Here is a 27261-nt window from a genome sequence, read left to right on the forward strand (position 1 = left end):
TTTACATTTTTTTTTTCCTTCACCTTTCTCAAACGTAACAGGTCTGCTCTCTCTCTACCTTTCTCATTCTTCTTCCCTCTGACCTCTCTGCGTTGTTTTTGCGAATCCTAACCTCTCTGCACTCTGCTCTTCTTTTCCCTCAGGCCTCTCTCTCCAACCTGACCCATTCTCCTCTCTCTGATTCACCCTTTTCATTAATCTCTTTCTTCTCTCTGCAACGGCAGTGGTGCATGGGTTTGGTGGTCTGGGTTGGTTGTGGATCGTGATTATGGTGGTTGTTGGTTGCCGGTGATGGGTTCTGGTTTGTTGTGGGTATTTTGGTGGTGGTGGATTCCGATCTGTGGTGGGTTGGAGTTTTTTTATTTGGGTTTTGTGGTCGGTGGTGGATTCCGATCTGTGGTGGGTTGGAGTTTTTTTATTTGGGGTGGATTTGAAATGGAGGTGGTTATGGGTTTTGATCTAGGGTGGATTTGCAGTGAGGTGGTTGTGGGTTACTAAGTGGTGATTGGAATTTTTGGATTTGGGTTTTATTGATGTGGGTTTGGTTGGGTTTTGTCGCCAGTGGTGGTCACTGGGTTTAGTGGCCAGAGGTGGTTGTTGGGTTTAGTGGCCGGTGATGGTGATGGTGGTGGTGGTGGGTTCCAATATGGAATGAATTTGCAATGGGGGTGGTTTTGGGTTTTGATGTGGTGGTGAGTTTTCTATTGTTGGAGCAGATTTGACTGGGTTTAGGTATGGGTAGTAAAAATTGTGTTGTGGCTCTTGTTGTAGTTAATCTGAGTGGTTGTGGCTAATCTGAGGAGTGGTTATGGCTGATCTGAGGAGAGAGAGTGAGGGAAGAGGGAAGAGTAACAGAGAGGGACAGAAAGAGAGAGAAACTAACGGAGGTTAACGTTGTTTAGTGGTGTTTAGGGACAAAATAGTCTTTACGGACCAAATTGGTCAATTTTGGAATGTCTTGGACCTAGTTGGTATTAACCCAAGGGTAAGGGTGGTTTGTGGAATTCATCCTAAACTTAATACTCTATTGCAGTCACTAATAACTAAAGTAGCCTATGAAAGGATCCAAGAGGCTGCACATCAAAGCCAGATCATAATTCTAGAATATTTTGATATTTACTCTTGTTTTTTTCTTGAACCATTTGTTGGTTGCATCAGTGTGGTATCAAGGCAAAATTTGCCAAACAGTATAATTCTGGAAAATTATTAGGTGGATGGCATGCATTCAAAGTTATTTAGTTAGTTAGTTGGACTTTTTTTGGAAGTCGATTTTAAGAAACTTGACTTTTGGGCAAAATCAACTCCCCCTCACAGCAAATATATAAGTCTGGCGTGGATTAAAAAAAGAAAAAAAGCCACATGGAAGTCGAGTTTACTGAACTCGACTTCTATTAAAAGTTGAGGATATTGAACTTGACTTCAAGCTTAGGTTAAAAAAAATTCCATGGGGGTTAAAAATGGGAATCCAAGTTTCATATAACTAGACCGCAAACCTCCATTGGAGTTGGTGTCTCTTGACATGGTAGTGTATAATCCCCAATTGTGGTGCATGGGGTAAGAGTCGGATGACTATCCGCATGTAATGATTGGAATTCTTCCTCGCCACCACCTTCCAAAGTTGTTTGTTGCACATCTTCACCGTCAACTTCTATACGAGGCTCTACACTTATATATAACTCGGCAGCTTTTAACTGGGGCGTAGAGTTTATCTTGTCAAACATAATCTTAACATGCTTGTTTACTTTTATTTCAATAGGCGTGAAGACAATACAGTTACTGAACATTGCATGAGGAGCATGATATATAATTTTTATGTCATGCAACCGATGGTCCAAATCTAGCTCTTTCATAATTTTCTTTTTCAACTTCTTCAAATTGATCTCCCGCAGTTTTTTTAACTGAATAATCTCTAACTTTTTACTAGGCTCATCATATGTCACTTCATAAGTCACATCATTGCAGGGCTCCCCATCATAATATAGATATAAATCAATCGAACTCATTACAAGCTTATAAGTCAAATAAGTTTACTAAAATTTAGTGACGAATATAACACTTTTATTTGATATGAACTACAAAATATTGCCTCAAGGCAAATATAAAAATAACATTGTATAGTCCACCAAACAATTATAAACAAATTTTTAAACTCAAACAAATTTATACATAGTCGTTAACCTTAAAAAATTAATTTTCGTTACATCTTACAACTAACAAATCATTACACATTATAACACATTGCAAATAAATAACATGTTATCAATTCATTCGCATCATACATAACAACACATTACAAAGAAAAACCTATTGCATATTGAATAACAACCCATTACAAAGCACAAATAACAAATGCAAAAAACAATAATAATAATGATAATAAATTACTATTACAAACAATATAAAAGTGGTATGTGTATATATATATCTACCGAATGAAAAAGTGAGAATATATATTAGTCAGGTCTAACCCAAAAAAAAATTAAAATGTTTTGAATATTTACCTACAAATTGAAGAAGAAGAAAAGCTTTTTAATTCGTAGAGTGATCAATGTGTGTGAAAGGGAGAGTTTGGGCGTGGGAGAGAGCTGGGAGAAGTGAGAGTTGAGTGAGTTAGATGAAAAGTGTATCAGTGTATCAAAGAGTTTATATCTGAGACAGTAGAGGTTGGTGTAAAATTTATTGGAACTTGAGTTTGATAGACTCTGAGTTCCATTTAAATTTTTTTTTTTACCGTACTCACATAACTGAGATAGGTGGGGTAGGTGGTGTAATCACTAGCCTAGAAGTCGAGTATGCTATTCTCAATTTTCTATGGTGTACGTGACTTTTGCTCGTTGGTAACCGAAGCTTGAAGTCGAGTTCACTATACTCGACTTTTAATAGAAGTCGAGTTCAGTAAACTTGACTTCCACGTGGCTTTTTTCCTTTTTTTATTCCACGTCAGACTTATGTATTTGCCAGAAGGGGAGTTGATTTTGACCAGAAGTTGAGTTTCTTAAAATCTACTTCCAAAAAGAGTCCAACTAACTAAATAACTTTGAATGCATGCCATTCACCTAATAATTTTTCAGAATTATACTGTTTGGCAAATTTTATCGTGGTATCAACATAAATTTATTATTCATGGGGTAATATTTATTATATAATTTAAATAAACCATGATGAACTCATGTTTAGGAAATTAATAGGCACATAGTAAGTTGGGGCCACATTTTAGAATACTGCATCCCTCACCTATCCCACCCTAAAGAAAATTCCTTTGAATTTTTTATTCAACCTTTTTGTAACTCTTACAGACAATGGGAATAAATATAAGAAATAAGTTGGATGGCTAGATAACGTACTTTTGATTAGAAAGTGTCTCCCCCCTTTTGATAAGTCCAATTTCTTCTGGCTAGTCAATCTCTTGTGCATTTTATCTATAATGAAATCACATATGTGCCTTAAAGTGAGATCCCAAAGGCAAAAGTATTTCATCAGAATGGATGAGACATGTAATCCAAAATTAATGCCAATTCCTTGATATTCATTACCACTCCAATGGGCACATTTTCAGATTTACTTAAATTGATCCTCAAGCTTGAAACCGCCTTGAAGCAAATGAGGATGCATCTTAAATAGCAAAGTTGGATTGAGTTTACATTGCAGAAGACAAGTGTATCGTTAATGAAAAGGAGATGGGATATCACCATTTATGTCTCATATTATTAATAGTAAAGCCATTCAAACATCCCCTTGACACAGCTTTTGCTAACATCCTTCTCATGCCTCAACCACCACAAACAATAACAGGAAAGGGGATCAGGAAAGGGGATCTCCTTGACATTAGCCACCATTGCTATTGAAAAACCACTAGGGGTTCCATTCACCAGGATAAGAAATTTGAATGTGGAAAAACAAAATGCTATACACTTTCTCTTTTTTCCCCCAAAGCCACATCTTTGTAACAAATAAATCAAAAAATCCCAATTGACGTGGTCATAATTCTTTTTCAGATCAATTTGCACAAAACCCACAGATTGTCAGATTTCAAATGACTATTTAAACATTCATTTGCTATCAGGGTAGTGTCAAGAATTTCCAATGGAGACATACAAGATTCAAATCCTCTCTCCCCTGTTGTAATTATCGAATTAAAAAAAGAGAGAGGATATTGTAAAGTATTTATCTTCCTTGAATACATGCATTTTGAGTGTTAGACACCATATCTCCCATTACCCCCTTAAATCTGTTTGCCCAAACTTTGACCAGAATTTTATAAATACTACTCTCCAAATTAGTAGGCCTAAAATCCTTCACTTCAAGTGCACCCTTTTATTTGTGATTGGAATGAGATTTAGATATTTAATTGACAAGATTTTAAGGATTTTGGTTGTCATAGAAATGGTTATATTTGGATGGCTACCCCCCATTGTTTTGATGTGGTGCCTTTGGAGGGACAGGAATAACTTTGAGGATTCTGAGAGAACTTTGCCGAATCTTAAATAATTTTTCTTTAAAACCTTGTTGGATTGGATGTTAGTAGTGTGTAGTTATTCTCTATGTTTGGTTTGTGATTTGATAGATCTTTGTAATATGCATGCTTGATTGTATGGTCCCTAATTTTATACACCTGTATACTTGGGTGACTCTATCAGTTTGATCTCAATAAAATTCATTATTTAAAAGCAAAAAAAAGATTTTGAGGAATTGCTGGATATTTATAAGTGATGCAAATTGTGTTGGATATTTGTAACTGATGCAAATTTAAGTATCTGTTCTACATAGCTACTATTTGGATAAGAAACTTCAATGTTTAATATGATTTTATAGTTTGTTCATGTTCCAAAAAGCATTGCAACTAAAATTTCATTTTTTGATAAGATTTATTTTTTGATTGGTGAGTTAAATACGTTCAGTAGGTTTTGAATCCATGACATCACCGTCCAACCACAACTCTCCAGCCAAACTTCTAAGAGAAGGAAGTTCCATTTGAGTCGATGGTCATTGGACTTGATAATAAATTACAAGTGGAATTTTGATCTTTTGAAAAAGATTATGATGAATTGTTGAAAGTTTCTTTGATAATGGCAGTAAGTAAGACCTGTTTAAAAATCTGTCTTAAAGGAACAAAATCCTCAGTTTGTCTTCTTTGATCAGAAGTCTCAGGTTTGACCCATTATGAGAAGGGTATGTAGTTTGGTTAAGCACAGAAAAGAAAAAATAAATAAAGAGCATGGCCATTTGTTGTATCTTTGTTAATGGATGTTGGATTGTGGGTAGGTGATCATTATCAAATATTGATAACCTGTTAATGATGTTTTCTCGGTGGGCTTTTTTTGGTTATTCGATCATATTAGGTCTAGTGTTAGAGGTGTTGATTGAATACATAGCATGTCAAGGATTTATGCTATTTATAATCTGGTTTGTAGGGAATTTAACCGAAATCCTAACCTGTGAGAAACAAAAAAAAATAGAGAAAACACACGTCAAAGAAAGCAATCAAACGCACAAGACAATATTTACGTGGTTCGGCAATTTGCTTACGTCCATGGAGTTACAAAGATTTCACTATTATCAGAGAAAAAGAAAATACAAGATGCGGCTACAATTTTCTTTCTCACAAAAACACGGCAACATCCCTATAAAAACGCTAATCACCAAAGTCGGTTCCACAATGGGCTAAGGCTTGGGCCGCCTCTGCTCCATGGACTAAGTCTCAGTAAATCTCCCAATAAGAACCATGCAATATTATTCGGGTCGGGTTGGGTTGTCAAACCGGATCAAACAAAACTAGACTCCACAAAGTCCAACATGGTTAGTCCTAGAAATGATACATGGTGTTGAGGTGGTACGTAAATCTTGTACTTGAACTACAGAATGTTTAATTTTGGGCATGTTGCTAGATCCCTAAGGTTTATTTGAGCATCTCAGCTTAGTTTTTTTGTACCACTAGTTTCCTTGGTTTGATGTATTATAGAGACAATCTTTTGCAAGTTTCATTAGTTTCTGCTTTCTTATGCAGGGCATATCTCTATTCATACTTGTGATACATACCTTCTTTCCAATTTCATATGAAGGGTGCCGTCTTTATTGGAAAAGTCTTCTTAATCAATTAAAGGTACTTCCTGATTCTTTCTCGTGTAGTTATTTTCAGACTTACCAAAAAGTGAAAGAAAGTGATTTCCTGGTTTTTAGTTTTTACCAAGAAGCATTTTTTGATAATCAGAACCTTCTGTATATATCTTGTACTAGGTATTTAAATTTGTGACTCAAATAACTGATAAGTTCACCAAAGAAAGTAAATCTTTTGTGAGATTGACCTCTTTAGTTATTTAGCTGATTCTCTCTTAGTTGTATTATTAACCAGTTATCTTTTCATGTTGCTTCAGTGGATTTTCTCTTTGGTTGTCATTCTGATCTTCTTTCACCTTTAGTTTGTATTGAAATGCTTCTAGATGTTGTTGCATTTTGGTTCATTGAATATGTTCTTATTATTGAGATGACTTAACCTCATCCTTACTTGTATTCTCTATCATCCATGTTCATACTCTTATTTTGGTTGCATTTTTTTAAGTGCACATGTTGCTTCTTGAGTGACCATTTTGCACCTTATGCACTTTTATCATAACTTTGTTTGCATTTCTGTTGTATATTTCCAGTTCCAGTGTACTAGGTGTGCCCTGTTTTAGTAAAATCTACTTACTAAAAAGAATCTGATTTCTTCATATGATAGTTACTTGATGATAAATGCATATTAAATGCAGTTTGGAAAAAAAAAAGGTTAGCAAGTGGATCTAATAGAAAGAGTTCCTAGCAGGAGTTGGTTTGATCAAGGTTAAAGTATTGACCATGTAAGACAGCCTGAAATTGCCTTCGATATATAAAAAAAATTATATATTGTTTTTCTATGATTTGGATGGAGGCCCAAAACAATGGTCTATGATTTAAGCTATGAATGGATCGAAATGCATATTTTGTTGATAATGAAAAGAAGTCTTAAGCAATGAAATATCCTTGATAGAAAGTAAAATGTAGCCTCTTAATTTCTAAATTTTCTTTCCATTAATTTTTGGATTAGTTTTTAGTAGCAGTAGCAACAAAAACATCAACAGCATCCACAATGATTGGACTAGAATATGAAACAGTGTATCTTTGAGATCATATGATCTTGCAGTTTATAATGCAATTCATATGTTGACCCTTTTATATGTAGGCCAGAGAAGAAAAAAGTCTGGTGCTGACGTATATCTGATTTATTTGTTGAAAGTTCAATATTGTGATATTTTGTTCCTTTAGTTTGATTGTGAAATTTCCATTTTTGTTTTTTTCAGGTGGCTTTGCTGTTATTTTGGGTTGCTGATATACTGGTTTATGCTCTCTATTTGTCTCCAGTGGTCTTTGATTATCTTCCTTTTAGAATTGCACCATATATCAGAGTTGTGTTTTTCATGCTGAACTTTAGGTACTGTGTGATAAAACCCTTTTTTTTTTTTTTTTTTTAATTACCCATATCTTTGTGTGTGTGCATGCCTAGAATTTAGATGTAAGGAAACATGGTTTCATACACTGATTTTGCAGAGGTTAAGTCTTATGAACTTATACTTCCCAAGGTACATTTAAAACATTATGCTTTGAAATGAAAAAATTGCAGTAGGGTCCTCTAAAACAAGAAATCAAGATAGTCCTTTTTTCATGGTAAGAAAAGAAAGAGAATGAGGACAATAAGAAAGAAAAGAATGAAGATGAGGTGACAGCACAATGTGACTCTTCTACTTATGATATATGAGAGAAGAGAGAGAAGAGGAGGAAGAGAGAGATGGGAGGAGAAAAGCTCTTTCAAAATGCCATTCAGCATTTAATTATCATTAAGGCTGATTCTGTGTTATACTTATACCGGAACTATTAATAGGCTTTAGAAGCCCTAGAAACAGATAGGAACCTTCTAGAACTTTCCCAAGAAATATTATAGTATGCTAAGACTCTAATTTCCTTGACAAAGACTTCCCAAAATTAATAATCATGTCAATCTTTAATAATATACATCCCCTGTCCAGGGATCATATATCCTGCATTTTACCATAGTGCAATTCTTCCAATATAGTCCAGTTGGCTTAATCAAATGTTGCCAAATCAATTAAATAGCTAACTTAGCTCCTCCTCACCTAGCTGCTAATGGACCTCAAATGTCTTTCAATGTCTCTCTCCCTCTAACATCTCCCTCTTCAAGGTGAATGGTGAATTTGTTGACCATCTCTTCATTCATTGTCCGGTGGCTAAGGATCTGTGGTCTATGGTTTTGGGCTTATCTGGAGTAATTTGTGTTATGCCAAAGTCTGTTGTTGAGCTCCTAGCTTCTTGGCAAGATCGATTTGGTCGTCATCGAAATGGACATATATGGATGGTCATTCCCCATTGTTTGATGTGGCGTCTTTGGAGGGAAAGAAATAGTAGATACTTTAAAGATAAAGAGAGATCCATGCCAGGCCTAATTATTCTTCTTTAGAACATTATTGGACTGGTTGTTAGCTTTGGGAAACAAATCCTTATCTTATTTTCTTGATTTACTTGATTCATGTAATTTCTGTTCTTGATTTGTTTACCTCTGTATACTTCCTGTGTACTAGGTGTCTCTTTTATTTTATTTTATTATATTAATAAATCTTAATTAATTATCATAAAAAAAACCTCCCTCTTCATTCATTCTCTCTCCTATAGCTGGGATTGAGGAATTTTATGGTGGTGTCTCTTTTCTGGTGGTTTCTTTGATGGTGGGCGAGCATGAGACCATTAATGGGAATGTTATCATTTGACAAGCTTCCAGTTGTTCATGTGTCCGAAGATTTGTATCTCACTCTCTCCACGCCTTGGTGGATGGTACTGATTGCAATATTGATGGGTAGGTTGCTCACCATGAGATAGTGGTCATTAGCTTATCTCTTATGGGACATTGGTAATGATCATTAGCTTTATCTCTATTCGAGATGCAATGGGTGGTCCCAATGAATATAGATGTTTGTGGACTGGAAAGGGAGATCTCTTTGCCATTTGAGAAGTGTGGTTTGGGTGGTAGTTTCACTTTGTCTTATGAGGACAATTTGGTGGGAGAGAAATAACAGTACATTTCATGATTTCAAGTTTAATGGAACATCTTTAAAATTCATTTTGTATTATCCTTGTATGGCTGGATGCTGATCATAGGCATATACCATTGTGATTCTCTCTTTTTTATTTTTTTGGCTGTAATTTGTTGAGGAGGATTTAATGTTTTCCCCATTTTGTATTCGTTCTACCATTTCTACTAAGATTTTTATCACTTATTAAGAAAAAAAATTCATCGCTAGTCTTCACGTGAATGGAGTTATAATCAAGAAGACCTAAGAGCAGTTAAATGAAAAATGAACTATGGAGTAAGGGTTATTCCTATATGGAGCAAGATTTGGAATTGTATAAAGCTGTTTTATTTGAAGACCGTCTTTGCTTAGGACATATATGCATGTGAGGTGATAATCAATAAAAGACTGCTAGGTGAAACCTGAAGGGCAGACACAACCATCCAAATACACAAGAAATTATTGATCATAGCTTCAGAGCTGAGATGATAAAAGTTATGAAATTATACTTTGAACACTTTATTCTGTTGAACTGAAAAATCTGTGAAATGGAATTTGCTGATAGTTTTAGTTCTGTATCTTTACTTTAAGGCAGTTTGTTTCTTTGGTACTAATGATAAAGTTTTCATTTATAATCAATTCAGTGCAAAGCTCTACCCAAAAAAAAAAAAAAATCCAGTGCAAATAAGTATCTTGTTAGGGTGAAATGAACTGGCCCCATACTTGAACCTTACCAATAGGTCTAAGACTTTTTCAGTTTGAGATATGCACTCAATGCTGACAGTGAAGGGTAAAAAAAAACCTTTAATACAGAGAACTCCCTGATTAAAAGAAGTGGGACCTGTGATACATACTCAGAGGCCATAAATTAAGTCTTGATGGTCTGAAGGCCAGAATATTAATTAAATGCAGCTATAAACCATTGGCGACATCAAATTTTTTGGATCAGAACTTGCATAATCACTGTAGATAGCTATACATGTTACATGTCATGATGTGCATGCATATCTTTATACTTTACTTTAACTGTTTTTTTTATTTATTTTTATAAGTAAGATATATATATATATATATATATATGTATATATTCAAAAATTTCTAAACAACTTATGTTATGTTAAATTAATTTGATGTTTTCTCATTCTTTTTTTTCGTAGGGAATTACGAGCGACCATCTTCATCTTGGCTGGAATACTTGACACCTACTTAAATGTCTTGGTATCTTTACTATCTTATTGTTGTACATTATCTTTACTGTTGTTGAGTTTACAATTTTTTCTAGTTTATAAACAATTTGTAAAAATAAATAATCATAAATTCAATGGTGTCAAATTTGACTACATCAGTTTTACTGTATGAGTGGTCAATTACTATTGGTAGGACTCTGTTCCTTTTGTAGATTTTATAGATGTCGTTAGTCTTACAATGTAATTTTTTAGTGGAATCTTGTCTATTTCATCTGTACTTGAAGGTCTTCACTCTCTAATAAAATTTCTTACAAGAAAATTTACTTTTTGCTTGTGACTCTGTGAGGATCGTTCACTTTCATTTGCATCTGTTCCATTTTAATCCATTGTTTAGTTATGAAAATACATACTGCTTAATGCTTTTAGTTTTCATGCTTATTGCTGACTGCTTTTCTTGAATTGCAGGCTTTAGGGCTTTTATTTCTTCTGTTTTCCAGTTGGTTAGCCTATGTCATGTTTGAAGATACCCAACAAGGGAAAATAGTATTTACTTCGTATGGCACCACACTGTATCAGATGCTTATTTTGTTCACCACATCCAACAATCCAGATGTTTGGATTCCAGCGTACAAGTAAGTAGGAGTGATTTAGATACCTTTTTCCTTTTATATTTTTGTAGTGTTGTTCAATTTCTGGCTTGCTATTACTGAACTGGAACATGCCCAATTGTTGCTGTTCTTTGCATGAAAGTAATGCATCATTTTGAAGCTGTTAATCCCTTCTTTGATATGTCATTTAAACAAAAAAATGTTGTCCAATCTAATTGTACATGGGTCTTCCATGTGGCACACTCTATTCGTGATGGCACAACTGGTTGATTTATTACTGCGGGATTTGTTAGGACATATGTGGAACATGTTAAGAACATATGTCATATAGAATTGACTAATCCTTTGACAAAACGCAATTTACTTATAATTTGGTAGATCTAGGATGTGTTTAATACTTCAAGGAACAAAAGTTCAAGTCCAAGTATTGAAGCTATGCAAATCTGTCCAAGAATCAAGTGAAGAAGTGTTGTTTATTAAAGCTTGACAGATGTATCTATCGAGATTTAATATTTGAAGTTCGACAGCTGTATCTATCAAGAATTACTAAATTCAGATTTCCAGATCTGTTTTTCACACATATCCAAGTTATTTGTGTAGGATTTCTTTTTTCACAACCCTAGACATATATAAGGATTAGGGGTAATTACACTAAACCCACCTGTGATTTGGGCGAAAATCACTTTGCCTACCCGTGGTTTGAAAAGTATCACTTAACCCACTTGTGATATGTTCCATTTGTTTTCTGTAACCCATCTCTGTTAAAATCAGGGGTAAATAGGTATTTTTGCTTAAATTTTATGTCTCTCTCTCCCCAAAACAAAAAATAGCACAAAAATGCAAGAGAAACAAGATCAAAAAGTGGTATTGATCTCTCTCTCAATTCACATAAATCTTGAACATGAAGAACACACCCAGAATTTTTTTTTTCACATTCCCATGTTCTCTCAAATTTTCTTAGCAACCATATAACTATAAAAGAAATCAAACACTTCAATCTTAGTCTTAAACACCCATTTTGCTCAACTTTCAGTAAGTCTCTCATCTTTATAAGAACCTCAATAACATATATCACAAAACCCAGAATTTCTTTCTCCTTCCTAATCGAAAACAAATCAAAAGTTTCAACCTTTACACAGCAATATAAAGCTCAAACAGCACAAACTACAATACCCAATTTTTTTTTTCTCTTTTATTTTCTTGGAAACCAAACAAAGAGAGAAAATTGAATAATGGGTATGTGTTAAACCTCAAAAAAAAAAAAAAAACAAAAAAAAGCTTACCAACATACAAGGATGATTTGGAGAAGAATTTAGAGAAGCTAGGTGTTTGATATGGCTATGGTGAGATTGAGATTGTGAACCCATAACCAAATTCTCTAAAACCCAAAACCTCTATCTTTCTTTTCTCTCTATTGTGAACCCATAACCAAATCCCCCAATAACCACTGGCCACCGTGATTTCTGCAAAAAAAAAATAAAGCAAATCCAAATGCAAAAACCAACAAAACCCACAAATGGTGACACAAAACCACCAAATGGAGAGCCACAACCCATTAATGGCGAGAAAATTTGTAACCACTTATCGAGAGCCAGAACCACCGTGACGAGATGAAACCACCGGGCCGGGACAGGCCGAAAAAGAGATATAAAAACCACAAAGAACACGTTGATCTCACCACAGGTCTCTCTCTCGAAAAGTTTCTAAGTTTTGGGTGTTTTGATTTGCGTTATGTTGTGTTTTGGGGTTAAGAGGTGTTTTTGTAATGATTGGGCTTGAGGTGGGTTACAAAGATTGACAGAAACATACCATAGGTGGGTTAAGTGATACTTTTTAAACCACGGATAGGCACAGTGATTTTCGTCCTAACCATAGGTGGGTTATGTGTAATTACTCCTAAATATTATTTTAAGGGCCGTCAAAAGTGATGCAACTTAATGCAAAGTGATTATTTACTCAAATTGTGACCGAAGACAATTTGCTCTAGTTCATCTTTATCTGAAAGAAGTTGCTGCGTTTGTGCGCCAAGGGTTTTGTAACCAAGGAGCTCCTGGATCTTTATCGTATGGGTTAATTGAAGAACTTTGTAGCCAACATCTTTCTCAAGTTGGTGTGTTAGTCACGTACTTGGATCCGTGCATCAATTGGTTAGTCACGTACTGGGTGCTGTGCATTGAAAGGAGAAATTGTCACTACATTACAAGTCCAATTGTGTATTGGGGTAAGGGTTAATTGTAGGTTGGTATAAGGTACTAGGATTCCTTTACTTGTAATTGCTTGTTTTGATAATAGTGGATTTTCGGGAGTGGTGACCTTAAATTCACCCGGTGGGATTTTGTCTCGGTGGTTTTCTCCATTCGTAAACAAATTACTTGTGTTAAATTTAATTTCTGCTATATTTAGTTATTTGATGATTTGTTTGTTCTACAATGCGTATTGCATGTTAAATTGACTTAATTAATTCATTTGCCTAATTAATTGGTTAATTTACCTAAGGGGTCAATACATTCTTGGCCTATTAGGATCTTTTGCTATCAATAGTTGCCAGAATAGTTGACAGAGTATAAAATCTTTAGTATTGTCATCAATTCGTAAAATAATGACATTCCTAAATAATAAAGGGAAAAAACCTGTAAACTAAGCTGGAAACTGAACCAAACAGGAATCACAGTGTTAGAATAAGAATCATGGCCGCGGTTACAACCCATTCCAACAACTCTGGACCTAGTTTATAACCCTCAAGGAAACATAAGCTAAGATCCTTAGACACAATTACAAACTAGGAAATTCTAAAGATGGCCGTGTGTTGAATGTAAACCAACTTTCTGAATTTCTTTGGTCTTTGAACTTGGATTTTCCTGAATTTGTTGCTGCCTGTGTCATGTATTTTCCTTTTATCTGAATTCATGTGTGTATTTACTTTAAGAATTTTCATTCGTTGTACTAATTAAATGTTGAGCATTTTCCAATTGAAGAAACTTACGCAGCCTTAGTACTACATGATTGTTTATCTTTTCATTTATTATGTTCTTTATGTGATTATCATTTGGAATTAAATGATGTGCCTAGGCATCAGCATGAATATTATGGTATAGAATCTAAAAAGCAACATAAGAGAAACCCATTAAGCTGCCAAAAGGTTATATTTTAGGATACCACTGGCAGTTTTTCCTTGAAGAATTTAGTCTTGTAAAGTTATCTAATCTTGAACTGGTTCGAATCTTGTAGGTGTTTATGGTTTTTTATTATTAATGTTACTGTAGTGGTTATCTTGAGGTTGTTCCACTAGTACGAAATTGAGTGATTTGGTAGGGAATAGTATTTTTAATATAGAATTCCAAATATTGGAGTGCTGAAACAAAATCAGAATATGACACTTGTTATGTGTAATATATATATTTTATATTTTATTTTTTGATATGTAAATTGTTATGAGTAATATTGTTTAAGTTGGATGGGTGATTGAGTCATCTTCTATTGTGGAGTTAACCCTATAAATGATGCATGTGTATTAGGGTTTATTAATTTTTAACCCGAAGCTTGAGGGAAGTCCTGTCTTATTATGGTAAAATGTGCCATTGTTACTCTTCAAAACATCAGAAGGCATTCTGTAATTTGCCCACCCTTTTGCCCTTTTAAAAGCACTTATAGTTCCCTAGCATTTCCTGAAGTTTTATTATTGCTTTTACTTATTCTGTTTCCACATTTATGTAATTTCCTGGGGACTTGTTGGAACCATGTCACATCTCCATGGTATTTCTTTATTTTGAAGTCTTGAAATTTCTGTTGATGACATATAAACCTTGATCTAATGTATCATCAATTTATATTGTCTTGAAGGGCTTCGCGTTGGTTTTGTCTGTTTTTTGTTCTTTACGTCCTATTGGGGGTTTACTTCATCACCAACTTGATTCTTGCTGTTGTATATGACAGCTTTAAAGATCAGGTATGGTTTATTTCATCTTCTTAAGCTGCCTCTAAGCATGGACAATAAGACACAGCTATTGTATCTGTGTTCATCTATTCATTTCAGCTGCTGGTAAATTTTTTACTACTTAATGTTCAAGAAACAGCAATGTTTAGTTTCTTCTTGTTTCCTCAAGAAAGGATACAGATGCATACATTCACATCTCTTATTTGTTGTAGTTTGCAAAACAAGTTTCTGTGATGGACTCTACAAGGAGACAAATCCTGGAGAAAGCTTTTAATCTCATAGATAAAGATGTAAGAATGGTTGTCTCTATAGGCTAAATCTTCTCTAAGCATGCTTCGGCAACAAGCTTTTCCAATTTTCTTGATCTACTTCTTTTGAATGATATGTCTTGCTTATGTCTTTGATTAAAATTTTCATCTTTGTACTTTGTTTTTGACTTTGAGACAATCCTATTTAGATGGTATTCTTTATACCTTTTTGATAAGTAGTACTCTTTAAATCTTAAAAGGAATTTTTGCTTCCAGACTAGAGGGAGATATATTCTTACTTAAATACAAAAGAAAATAATGTTCGTCTTATGTCTTCTTTGAAATAACATCACTGGAATCATAATGTTCAAGGGCTTGGATTATATGTAATTTATATAATGTTAAGGAGTGTTGTGGAAAACAATTAGCTGCTATCAGGAAGCAAACCAACAATTTAATTTGAGCTCATGGATGGTCAGACACATTAACACTAACGCCCTTCTTTGCATGAATTACTGCCTGACTGTAGTGAAGGAGTGAGTAGGCCTTGCACATGTAGAACAAAAGTAATTAATCACAGGGGGAGATTAAGTATTTCCAATCTATCAGTTTGATTACTAGGGTTTATAAGATCCTTGCTTGAATAGGTTGAAAATGGTCCTAGACAAGAGGGTGTTAGAACCCCAAAATGCCATTGTAAGAGGAAGACAGATTCTGGACTCTCTATTGATTACCAACGAATATTTAGATAGTCGCATAAGGTAAAGCATACCAGGGGTTTTGTCCATGATAGATTTGGAGAAAGCCTATCTATCAAAAAAAAAAAAAAAGATTTGGAGAAAGCCTACAGTCATGTGCATTGGAATTTCCTCTTGTATATGCTTCAGCGATGTGAGTTTGATTCTAGGTGGAGGAAGTGGATTTTTCCACGATTTGTTTTTCAATGCTTGTGAATGGAATCCCAATTGGCTTTGTTCAAAGCTCACAGGCTGAGACAAGGAGTGCCTTTATTCCTTTTTTTGTTTATCATTGTGATGGAGGTGCTTAGGACGTTGTTGGAGAGAGCAGGGGGAAGCAACTACTTATTAGGGTTTTCAGTTGGTGACCTTTTTGCTAATCAATTAATGATCTCACATCTTCTGTTTCCGGATGATACTTTGATCTTTTTTAGGGCTCATTCAGAGCAATTGTGGCAATTGAAAGCAATTTTTGTGTAGTTTCAAGTTATATCTAAATTGAAGATAAATTTGGGGAAATTGGAATTGGTTCCAGTTGGAGATGTGTCGGATATTGAAGCTTTGACCAGTATTTTGAGATGCAAGGTAGCTTAAATTCCCATGACATATTTGGGTCTTCCTTAGGTTCCCCTTTCAAAGAAAAATTTGTGGAATAGCATAATGGAGAGGTGTTTGGCTGGTTGGAAAAGAATGTAACTTTTTAAGGGTGGCTGACTTACTTTGACAAAGGGCACTTTATCCAACCTTCCTACTCTAAATCCTGTACGGATATGGTATATTCTGGATTATGGAGACGAGATGGAGTGGATGAGCTAATGCTAGAATCCTTTCACCGGAGGTTTTTTGATATTAGATCCTATAAGGTGTTATACTTTTCTTCTTTGTCTGATTTACATGATAGTTGTACTTTTCATGCATCTTTTTGATTGACTTTTTGCTGTGTCCGTAGTACACCGTCTATGTATGTGGGTTCATTGTACTCTTTCATTTTATTTTCAATGAAGTATTATTACCTATCAAAAAAGAAAAAGAAAATAATTGTGAGTGGGGAAGTTTGGATGACAGGTCCTTCTTGCCTAATGTGGTATATTTGGATGACAAGTCCCTTTTTTTCTTTTTTTTTTTAATATTTTAAATGCTCTGTTTCTTCTTGTTTTTCTGCCATTCTTTTGTATACATCCCTGTAATAGGATAGTGCTTTTTTAATGAATTTCTATTACTTATATATATATATATATTTATAAATAAAATTTTTTGAAGAAATTTTATTTGAGCCCCCAATAGCCTTGTGTTATCCTTGGTGCTTATAGAAGTACCTCAATATTTGAGGTTAGGAGTTCAAAGTTCAAAGCACCCTGTGCTTCACTGGTATAACATTTAGATTTAAGGATAAGGTAACTCTTTCTGTCATGTGCAATGACAAATAATGAATGCCTTGGTATAGAGTGAGTTTCAAAATTGAAGGGAGCAAAAGGGCAAGAGGAAGGCCCAAGAGGAGATGGATAGATTCAAGGGGCCGTGCTAAAATACAATTTCCAAGAATGTGATAGAGGATGTGGCTCTAGTTAGAGCTGATGATTACCTCGGTAGTCTTTTTAGGTGAGTTGAGTTGAATGTAAGATCCTAAATGCTTATGAAAGCTAAATGAATGGTACAGAGTGCCCAGTCACTTGATGATGAAACTTTGGGATAGTGTTTTAGAAAACTTAGTTAAAATAGAAGGAAGAAAAAATTGGTGAGATTTCATGCCTCGGAACTGGATATTCTATTGACATTGTTTATCTAACAAGTTTGTGTATTGTATAAAAGACAATTGATAACACCTGTTGAATCCATTGACGTATCAATAGACATTAACATGATGGTGTTCTCTGAATTTATAGTATGTATGAGTTCATATTTATATCGAATGAATTATAACACCACACCCACCCCCCCCCCCCCCCCCCCCCCCCGTTTTTATTTTTCAAAATACAGCCCTTGTGCTGTCATCCTTGTTTTATGGCATCATGACTTCTTTTTTTATTTATTTTTTATTATAATGATTTTGGTTAGTTTCTTTTACATTTAAATATAGTTGCATTTGTTATTGTTGACATACATATTTATTTATTTTTTGGCCCCTTTTTTGTGCTTTAACAGAATCATGGATTTCTTGATAAAGAGCAATGCATTAAACTGTTTGAGGAACTGAATAACTACAGGTATTAATGGCACCACTATCTTTAACATGCTTTCATAGTTATTTTCTTTTATCGTACATTGTTGAATGTTTTTTGAAATTCTGTTGGTTAATAGGAAGAAATGGAAGGCTCTTGTGTCACTGAACGTGGCCCTAAGCAAAATAGCCTCCTCTCTTAAATAAATAAATAAAAAAAGTTTCAGGATACAATGACACCCTAAAAAGCATGGGGCAATGGAATTTTATACAGTCGTCTGGTTTTGACTTTTTGATTATATTTTTCCACTTTGTGTTGTATCTCTTCTGCTCGGAACTTCTTTCTTTCATCTTCTACTAGAGGGATGTGTGAACAGTGCATGCTAGTAGAAAGTAGATAACCCAAAAAGTCTGGCTGTGGGCAGGAAAATATATAGTATGTTAATTCAATGGTTTTTTAAAGTTCTGCAGGTAGGAACAATAAGTTCTTTGGAATCTACTATATTGTCCTTGGTAAGTTGCAAGAGAAAGGACAATAGGGTCATACTAGGGCATAGGAAGAATCTCGCATGATTGTGTAGATTTTCCAGTCTACAGTTTTTCAAATTACAATGATAGGTTGTGGTTTTTTTATTGAGGGAAATGATCTTGAAAAATATTACTAACTCAAGAAGAGACTTTTCTGATTTTCCATAAATGAACTTGTAGGTGAACACAACTCATGCACACACATGGGATTGAATTTGTGATTCCACTCTCCACCCTTAGGGGAAGGAGATGCCATTTGAGATCTTTTATGAGTTGCTTTCCAGTGTTTTAATGGTGGGGGTGGGGGGTGGAACACAAGTTCATACACTTGTAGTTCAAAGTAACTTATCCAAGAGTGGGAAGTGCTCAGTTGTTGTTATTTTGAGAAACTCTCATCCAAATTCTTGTGCATATTGAGATTGGAGATTCTTGTGCAATTGTGCCTTTCTAACTACTCTTAGTTATCCAATTACAATTTCCTGATTCCTCTGAAAAGACGAAATTGAAATTAATGTCCTTGTCAATTTATATGATTGGTATTATCATTACCTTCATTATGTGTGTATTGCTGATTTTGAAAGTAAAAATGCACAAGGAAAATTGTGGTCAAAGCTTTAATTGTTTTCTTCAATCTTTATTCTACATCTACCTGTTCTCTCATCTAACATAGATCCAAAACCCTTATCAAAGCTCTTAAATAAATAATATCTGAACAGCCTCTTGACCTTTTGTTGTCCCATTATGGAACTATTTTTTTAAGCCACTTAAAGTGTAAGGATAGTTTATGTTTGAACCATTTATTGAATCGTTTTTTGAACCTTTTATTCTAATAAATGAAGTTTAACCGTAAAAATGGGACAGACAATGATATACCACCCTAGAATTGAGAAAGGATCTAGGAGGCAGCCTGAAGGCAAGACATCCCACAACCACTAGCTGTTGCTTTTTAGCCTTGACATCCCTATGAGCGGAAAGGGAGCTTCAAGAAGCTCCAGTGAACTACTCATCAGGAATCCTATTATAGAGAAAATTGAGAGGAAACTTTCTGGTTGGAAACATTTATATTTGTTGAAGGGTCATAGACTGACTTTGTTTAAAAGTACTTTTTCGAGCTTTCTGACCTATTATCTATCCTTGTTCACTGTTCCTAAATTTGTGGCTGATAGAATAGAGAGGATTTAGAGGGATTTCTTATGGGGGGCGTCAGAGGAAGAATTCAAACACCCATTAGTGGCTTGGAGCAAGATTTACTCTCCTATTGAGTTTAGGGATTCAGAGGATTGGGGTTTTTAATAAAGCGTTACTAGGAAAATGGTTATGGTGCGTCGCAAATGAAGTCAAAAATTTGTTGTGTCAGGAAATTGCATCCAAATATGGTTAAAGACAGAGGGGGTTGGTTTACTAGAGTTGATATAGAGACTGATGGTTGTGGGTTGTGGAGGAGTATTAGAGCAGGTGGGGAAGGCTTCTTCACACCTGCGGTTTATGAGGTGGGAGATGGCAATCATATTTGGTTTTGGTACGATCCTTGGGGAGTGGGCACTTCCTCCAAAGGATCTTTAGCCTGATCTGTTTGTGTGCTCTGTTTCTATGGAGGCTTTGATTTGTGATGTGCTGATTTCTTCTCCAAACGGGTAGAGTAGTAGCCTAGAAAGCACGGTCATTGCAATTTGCTTGCCGTGCCCATGTTGTATGCGTACGGGACACGGCGTACACTTGGGACACAGCTGCATGCGCCCTTCCCTTTTATTTATTTATTTATTATTATTATTATTTTTTTTAAATCGGACATGACCTGACACTTCCAGGACATGGCAAAGACACTGCCGGGACACACCTCATGCAAAAAACAAAAAATACTAAGAGTCTGTTCGGAAACAGCTTATTTAGCTAAAAGCCTGAAACTAAAAACTTTTTGTTGAAAATATTGTAAATAAAGCTAAAAAGTAGCTGAAATAGTATAGTGGGACTCATGAATAGTACCAAAAAGTGCAATGTCAAACGCAACCTAACTAACCCAAATCTTCTTCATTTGGTGATTTCCCCTTTTGCCCTTTAGTTTTGTCTGTGTGTGCATAGCTTAATGATTTCCCCCTTTTTCCCTTTTATTTTGTACGCGTGTGCTTAGGTTAGTCCCACTTCTTTTTAAAATTTTATTTTATGAGTTTTAACTTTTTATTATTCTTTTTTCATTATTTAGGTAGACAATAGATATATGTATATATATATTGGCTAGGCTTTAACATACTTACAATAGATTTTTTAACAATTATTTAAAAACAAATAATATTTTTGTTATAAAACTAATTTTGTAAACTTTTAAATTATATACATATATATAATTAATTATATACGTATCCTTGCCACACCCATATCCTAATTTTTTAAAAATTGCCATGTTGTCGTACTGCGTACCCATATCCGTGCAAGTGCATCCTTGGTAGTAGTTAGAGTTTACAGTTTTATAGAGCTTTTCACTATTGGGAATTGGAGGATGCGTTTTCCTTTTTTCAGCTTCTTTATTCTAAGTTTCCTAGGGGGGAAGAAGATGATAGGTTGATTTGGAGTTTGACTAGTAGTGGTTATTTTTATGTACGTTCCTGCTTCTTTCCCATGGAAGAGCATTTGGAGTGTAACGGGCCCTAAAAGGGTGTTGTTCTTTTTTATGGGCAGCAGCTCCATATTCTTACAATCGATACCCTTGTTAAGAGGGGATTTCCCCTGGTTAATTGGTGCTGCATGTGTTGACTGTCGATGCTGTGGGGAAATTGTGGAGCATCTTTTGCTTCATTATGAGTTTTCTCATGTGTTGTGGAGTGAAGTTTTCCTAATGTTTGGGATTCAGTGGGTGATGCAAGAAAAGGTAGCATCTTTTCTGCTTAGGTGGCAGAATTGGTCGGGGAAGCATTCCTCAAATGTTTGGAATTTGGTACTAGCATGTTTGATGTGGTTAGTTTGATGGGAGAGTAACAGCCCCACTTTTGAGGTTGCTATGAGCTCTATAGATCATTTGTAGTCCTTGCTAATCCGGATTTTGTTTGATTGGTCTTGGGTTTGGGGTTTTACGCATTGTTCTTCCATTTTTGATTTCCAATATTTTGCTATAATTTCTATTTGATTTGCTTGTACTTGTTTTAAACACCGTGTTCATCATCGTGAACACAAAGTGCCTTTTCTTTTTCTCTTTTTTGATAAGTAATGTACGAAATTTTATTAAAAGAACCAAGTACACTGGAAGTGTACTAGAGTGGCACAAATTAAGAGCCTAGATTACAACGACCTATAAGGTCGGAGAGAGAAAAACAAGTATAAAAAGGCAAAACTACACTCCAGTCAAGGAGAGTACGGAAAAAGAAAGATTTAATGTCAAGAATAGACTGTTCACAATCCTTAAAGCATCTAGCATTCCGCTCCCACCATAAGCACCAAAACAAGCAATGCGACTCAGACCTCCTTAAATCTATATTTCGTTGCCTACCAAACTTGCCCTGCCAAGAAGCTAGCAACTCACTAACTTTATATGGCATAACCCAATGAATACCAAACAAACAAAAAAACCATGGACCACAATTCATAAGCTATAGGACAATGAAGGAGAATGCGATCCACTGATTCCCCTCACCTTTTACACATAAAACACCACTCTATCACAGCAATATGCCTCTTCCAAAAATTATCTGTAGTTAAGATCTTACCTAAGGCAGCAGTCCAAGAAAAGAATTCTACTCTAGGAGGAACCTTCGATTTTCACACCATTTTCCAAGGGAAATCAATAACAAAAGAAGGAGATAATGAGTGATAGAAATCTCGAACCTCAAAACCTCTACTTAGTGCTGGCTTCCAGTAAAGTCTGTCAACACAAGCACCCTGCACATTTATGGAATAAAGCACATCCCAAAACAAATCAACCAATGCTTCCTCCCAATCCTGTGGAAGACGACGAAACCGAGTGTCCCAATGCAGCTGCCCATTAGAGAACTGCATAACCTCTGACACTAAAGACTCCTTATTCCGACTAATACTATACAATTCTGGAAATGCTACCTTAAGGGTGTGTTTGTTTAGAGGTGAAACAGGGTGGATGAAAAATTTTGGAGAGAAGATAGGAGGGAAAACTTTTTTGGATTGTGTTTGGTTAGGTAGGGAGGAAGGAAAATAAATGGTGAGGCTCAGGTATTTTCTCCCCAAGCCCACCAAAATATTCTCTTCAAAATGGAGAGAAAACTGAGTGAGGATGAATTTTTTCTTGATTGACAAAAATGCCCATGTGCATTTTCAAGTTGCCTTTATTTTTTTTTTCTTTTTTTTTTCTTCTTAGTAACGTTGCCTTTGGCTTATATATATATATATATATTGGGCAACGTTGCCTCTTTTTTTTTTTTTTTTTTTTTTTTTTCAATTCTTCTTTTTTCTTTTGATTTTCTCAGGCTTGGGCGTGATAGATGTTTTTTTTTTTTTTACTGGGCGTGATTTTTTTTTTTTGGGACATGATTTTTTTTTTTTTAATAAATTTGGGTGATTGCTCTTTTTTTTGTAGTTATTTGTCGCTTTTTTGTTTTAATTGGGCACAATTCTTTAACAAGGGTATATGGGTAAATTTATTCAAATCCATTTTTTTTTTTTTTTCACTTTTTCACTCCCAACCAAACAAATAAGAGATAAAATAAAATATTTTTTATCCTCTCACTTTTCTATCCTCTCACCATTTTCTGTCCTTTCATTTTTCCACTCCTCCAACCAAACAGACTTTAAGAGAACAATCCCTACACCATTCATCTTCCCAAAACTTTACTTTAGTACCATCACCCACATCAAACTGAAGGAATTTAGAAAAGTCCAGCCAACCACTTCTAATGGATTTCCACAAACTAACACCATAAGTCCCTGTCACCAGTTTGGTGCACCATCCACCCCCTCCATCCCCATATTTTGCCTCAATAACCTTCCTCCAAAGGATATCTCTCTCCGTTCCATATCTCCATAATCATTTGCCTAACAAAGCAGAATTAAATCGTCTCAGCCATCGAATCCCTAAACCTCCATTCTGTATCGGCATACAAACCTTAGCCCATTCCACCAAAGAAATCTTAGGAGCATCAATACCACTCCAAAGAAAGTCTCTTTGTAGTTTCTCCATATGATTAGCCACCTTTACTGGAATAGGAAAGAGAGAAAGGAAATAAGTAGGTAAGCTAGATAGAGTACTCTTAATAAGAGTTACTTTGCCCCCTTTAGATAAATACATTCTCTTCGATCCAGCTAGACGCCTCTCCATCTTTTCCAAAATAGGGTTCCAAATTGTCTCCTCTTTATGTGTAGCACCCAATGGAAGGCCCAAGTATTTCAAGGAAGAGAAGTTTGCCTACAGCTCAAAATCTCCACTAAATCCTCCATATTAGGCATGATACCAATTGGTACCAATTCTGACTTGAACAAATTAATTTTTTGCCCTGAGACCACTTCAAATCTAGCAAGAATCCCATGCAAAGCAGCTAAATAATGTGAATCAGCATCATAAAAAATAAGTGTATCATCTACAAATAAAAGATGGGACATTGTAAGCAATGTACCAGCTGCATTACCTACTAAGAAACCCGAAAACTGTTCCAAAATAGCAGCTGTATCCAACATACGACTCAAAGCCTCTATGACAATATCAAAAAGGAGTGGAGATAGTGGGTCCCCTTGACAAACACCCCTAGTGCTTCCAAAGATATCAACTGGGGTATCATTTAGCAGAATAGAAAATTTGACAATTGATATACACCACAAAATCCACCTTCTCCATTTTTCAAAGAAGCCACACCGCCTAAGTAAGTACATAAGAAAATTCCAATTCACATAATCATAGGCTTTCTCAATATCCAACTTGCAAATACCCCCCGCGCCCCTGACTTCAACCTACTGTCTATACATTTAAAAGCAATTAAAACATAATCCAAAATCTGCCTACCTTTAACAAAGGCGTTCTGTGAATTTGAAATAAGACTATGCGCCACCCTATGCAAACAATTATCTAAATAAGAACTACTCATCATTTTAATCCTTTTTTCAACACTGGATCTATGATCTAATAAAGAAACTATTAACCTGTGCATTTCAAAATTCAAATGTTGTTGCATTGGTTCTTTCCTCAAGAGATCAGCTTTTTGTATAAAATCAAGGTTCTTGTATTTATCATAGGTTTCATTAATTGTGCTGCTAGCTTGTTGATGTGGAAAGCACAAACAAAGATTTATTTTAATTTAGTTTTATTTCTTATTGGAGTCAATTGAATTTTATTTTAGGCCCTAGTATCCAATTAGGTTTGTTAGTATTTTTATTTAGTCTAGGGTATTTTTGTAATAAGTCAATTGAGGTTACCTATGTTAGTTAGATTTTAGTAGTCTATATAACAAGGTATTGGAATCTTTTTGAGGAGGATTATTTTGATGAACAAAATTTCAGTTGAAATCATCCCAATGGTCTAGTGTCGACTCTAGCCAACCCTAAGTGCTGACTCCTAGAAGTTTTCTCATGCTAGGTGCTGATTACTAGAAAGTCTAGGTGCTGACTCATAGTTTCTCTATCTTTATGTTTCTAGTTATTTACTTTTGTTGTTGCATCGTTCTGATTTGTGCCACGTCACTTGTGATGTTGATTTTGTGAATCTTGAAGGATGTCTTATATATATTTTTTGTAGGACTTTGCCAGAAATATCAAGAGAAGAATTTGAGTTGATATTTGATGAGCTGGATGATAGTCATGATTTCAAGGTATGTCCATTTACTTAAGCTCTTGGTTAGACTAAACTAAATTCTAGCGATATTTATTTTTATTTTTTATTAGTGTTCAAAACTTTTCTTTGTCATCTGTTTGAACAATCCATCATTGGTGTAAAAATTTTACATTTAGTCATTTTGCTAAATTTTTAATCATTTTTGTTTTTAGTGTCATGGATATGTTTGCTAGCAAATGTATACAGCACCTACTAATGCACATAAGACTTCGATATTTAGTTTGTAATGTTCATGAATATAAGGAAGAATACACTTTGGTTGTAGAGTGCTTCTTGTATTTCATAACAAGCAGATTTTGTTTCCTTTTTAGGCAAGATAACATCCTTTCCTCCCATATCTAGAAATACATATAAGGCATTTGGTTTGGGTCATCTTTCAAGATTCCTTATTGGAATGCAAATAGCTCAAGGGAATTTGGATCCCCATAAAACCCCACTTCTATTGGAATATGGATTTACTTGAAAAAAATGTGGGTATTCACATTCCCAAGACTAGGATTGTTATCTTTTTTATTTTTATTTTTTTATAAGTTTTACAAAAGTGACAATGATACCCCATTTAATACTCTCTGACTATCCAAAGTAAAACTTTTTCATCTTACACATTCGCCCTCCTATCTTTTCATTCTTTGTCTAATTTGTTGCTCTACCACTCTCTCTGTTTGCTAGAACACGATTGCTTGACCATTACCACTATGGTGAGTATTGCTCTTCCATGCCTAGGTTTTCTTTAATCCATTGCATTTTTTACATTTTACATTTGTTATGATATCTCAATTTTGATAACCTTTTTGGGAAGTATGCATGGCCTAGACTTCAATTTTGAGAACTAGCTTTCATAACCCATTGTAGTCTTTCTTGCATTGTCTCCTTCTGGGACTAAGATATATTTTGCTCTAGTTTTTATTTTATTTATTTATTTTAGATCATTTTTATTTTATATAATATAATAGGGATAGAGACTGTGAGATTTACTTTTTTTGGTTTAATTTTGTATTCTGTTGTTTATACTGTTGGTTCCTAGGCAATATTTTGCATCTAAATATTAATGCACCGCATGCTCAAAAACCTAAATGCTGGAGGGGCATATCCCACCCCACCCTCTTTCAGGAACTTTGTTTATTTTTAGTGCTTAGTAACCAGATCAAATTCTTTTATTAAAATTATTAGTTGCCTAGACATCCAAATAAGTAAAAAAAAGGGTGATCCTTAAATATGATCTAGCCTTATTACAGAGTTTCATTATTGATTCTTGCCTAGACCCTAGACATCGGGAATCAACACTTTGCTATATGTTATTGATCTCTAGCCTTTACTGATTACTGATTAGTGGTGGGACCTAAATTTTTCTGTTTTGTAATAAGGATTAAAATGTGTAAGGACAAAGTTAGAGACAGAGATGTCACTTTCACTTGTCTGGTACTGGGGATGGAAGCCTGGAAGAAGGATGAAACTTGCCCTTGATTGTTAGAAGAGAATTATGATAAGGAAGAAAGAGAATTTTAATTATTATTATACCCTTGTATTAATTTTTTTGATATATGATGCAGATAAATTGGTGAAATTGCAAAGACCCTTTGTGTTCATCTCATTATTTGGCCTCCCCATAATAAATCCAAAAGGAATATTTAATTCTGAAGAATTATCCTTTTATTTGAGTAAGGTAATTTGAGTCCTGTGTTAACAGAGATCAGATAGGATCCTGCTGTGATCCTCGATCTCTTCCTGAATTTTGGATCAATTGGATGATGCATAGTGGGGCTAGGTGAAACTTATTCATTCTTTTTTTCCCCTTCTACAAAACATGAAAACTGGTTATCTACTAATATTTCATCCTTTCTGTTTGCTTCGTTCACTTTTCTTCCTTCCTAACATAGAGGCTTCAATAAAATAAAATTTTGACACCCTGATATTAAATTTTGATCTTCTAGTTGTGCTAGAAGGGTAAAGAACGCAGTGTGATAACTCAACTTGCTTCATCATTCACACAA

At 34.8% G+C, this 27261-nt stretch overlaps 2 protein-coding genes and 1 long non-coding RNA gene across 5 annotated transcripts in view; 2 read left to right on the top strand and 1 right to left on the bottom strand.

Annotated features, from left to right (window-relative positions):
• Positions 1–27261, bottom strand: part of LOC126695543 (uncharacterized) — a 71469-nt gene that overhangs the window by 33581 nt on the left and 10627 nt on the right. The gene's annotated exons all lie outside the window — the stretch shown is intronic.
• LOC126695542 (uncharacterized) overlaps positions 1–27261 on the top strand; it is a 72219-nt gene that overhangs the window by 30885 nt on the left and 14073 nt on the right. The window lies entirely within an intron of this gene.
• Positions 1–27261, top strand: part of LOC126695540 (two pore calcium channel protein 1-like) — a 40729-nt gene that overhangs the window by 2992 nt on the left and 10476 nt on the right. For all 3 annotated transcript variants that reach the window (XM_050392347.1, XM_050392346.1, XM_050392344.1), the window contains 8 exons: positions 6005–6100; positions 7314–7444; positions 10250–10310; positions 10745–10911; positions 14728–14833; positions 15034–15111; positions 17949–18010; positions 25175–25247. In XM_050392347.1, coding sequence (XP_050248304.1) covers positions 6005–6100; positions 7314–7444; positions 10250–10310; positions 10745–10911; positions 14728–14833; positions 15034–15111; positions 17949–18010; positions 25175–25247 — 774 coding nt within the window. The remainder of the gene's footprint in view (positions 1–6004; positions 6101–7313; positions 7445–10249; positions 10311–10744; positions 10912–14727; positions 14834–15033; positions 15112–17948; positions 18011–25174; positions 25248–27261) is intronic.

This window comes from Quercus robur, chromosome 8, assembly GCF_932294415.1.
Source record: "Quercus robur chromosome 8, dhQueRobu3.1, whole genome shotgun sequence".
In the NCBI taxonomy this organism is placed as follows: domain Eukaryota; kingdom Viridiplantae; phylum Streptophyta; class Magnoliopsida; order Fagales; family Fagaceae; genus Quercus; species Quercus robur.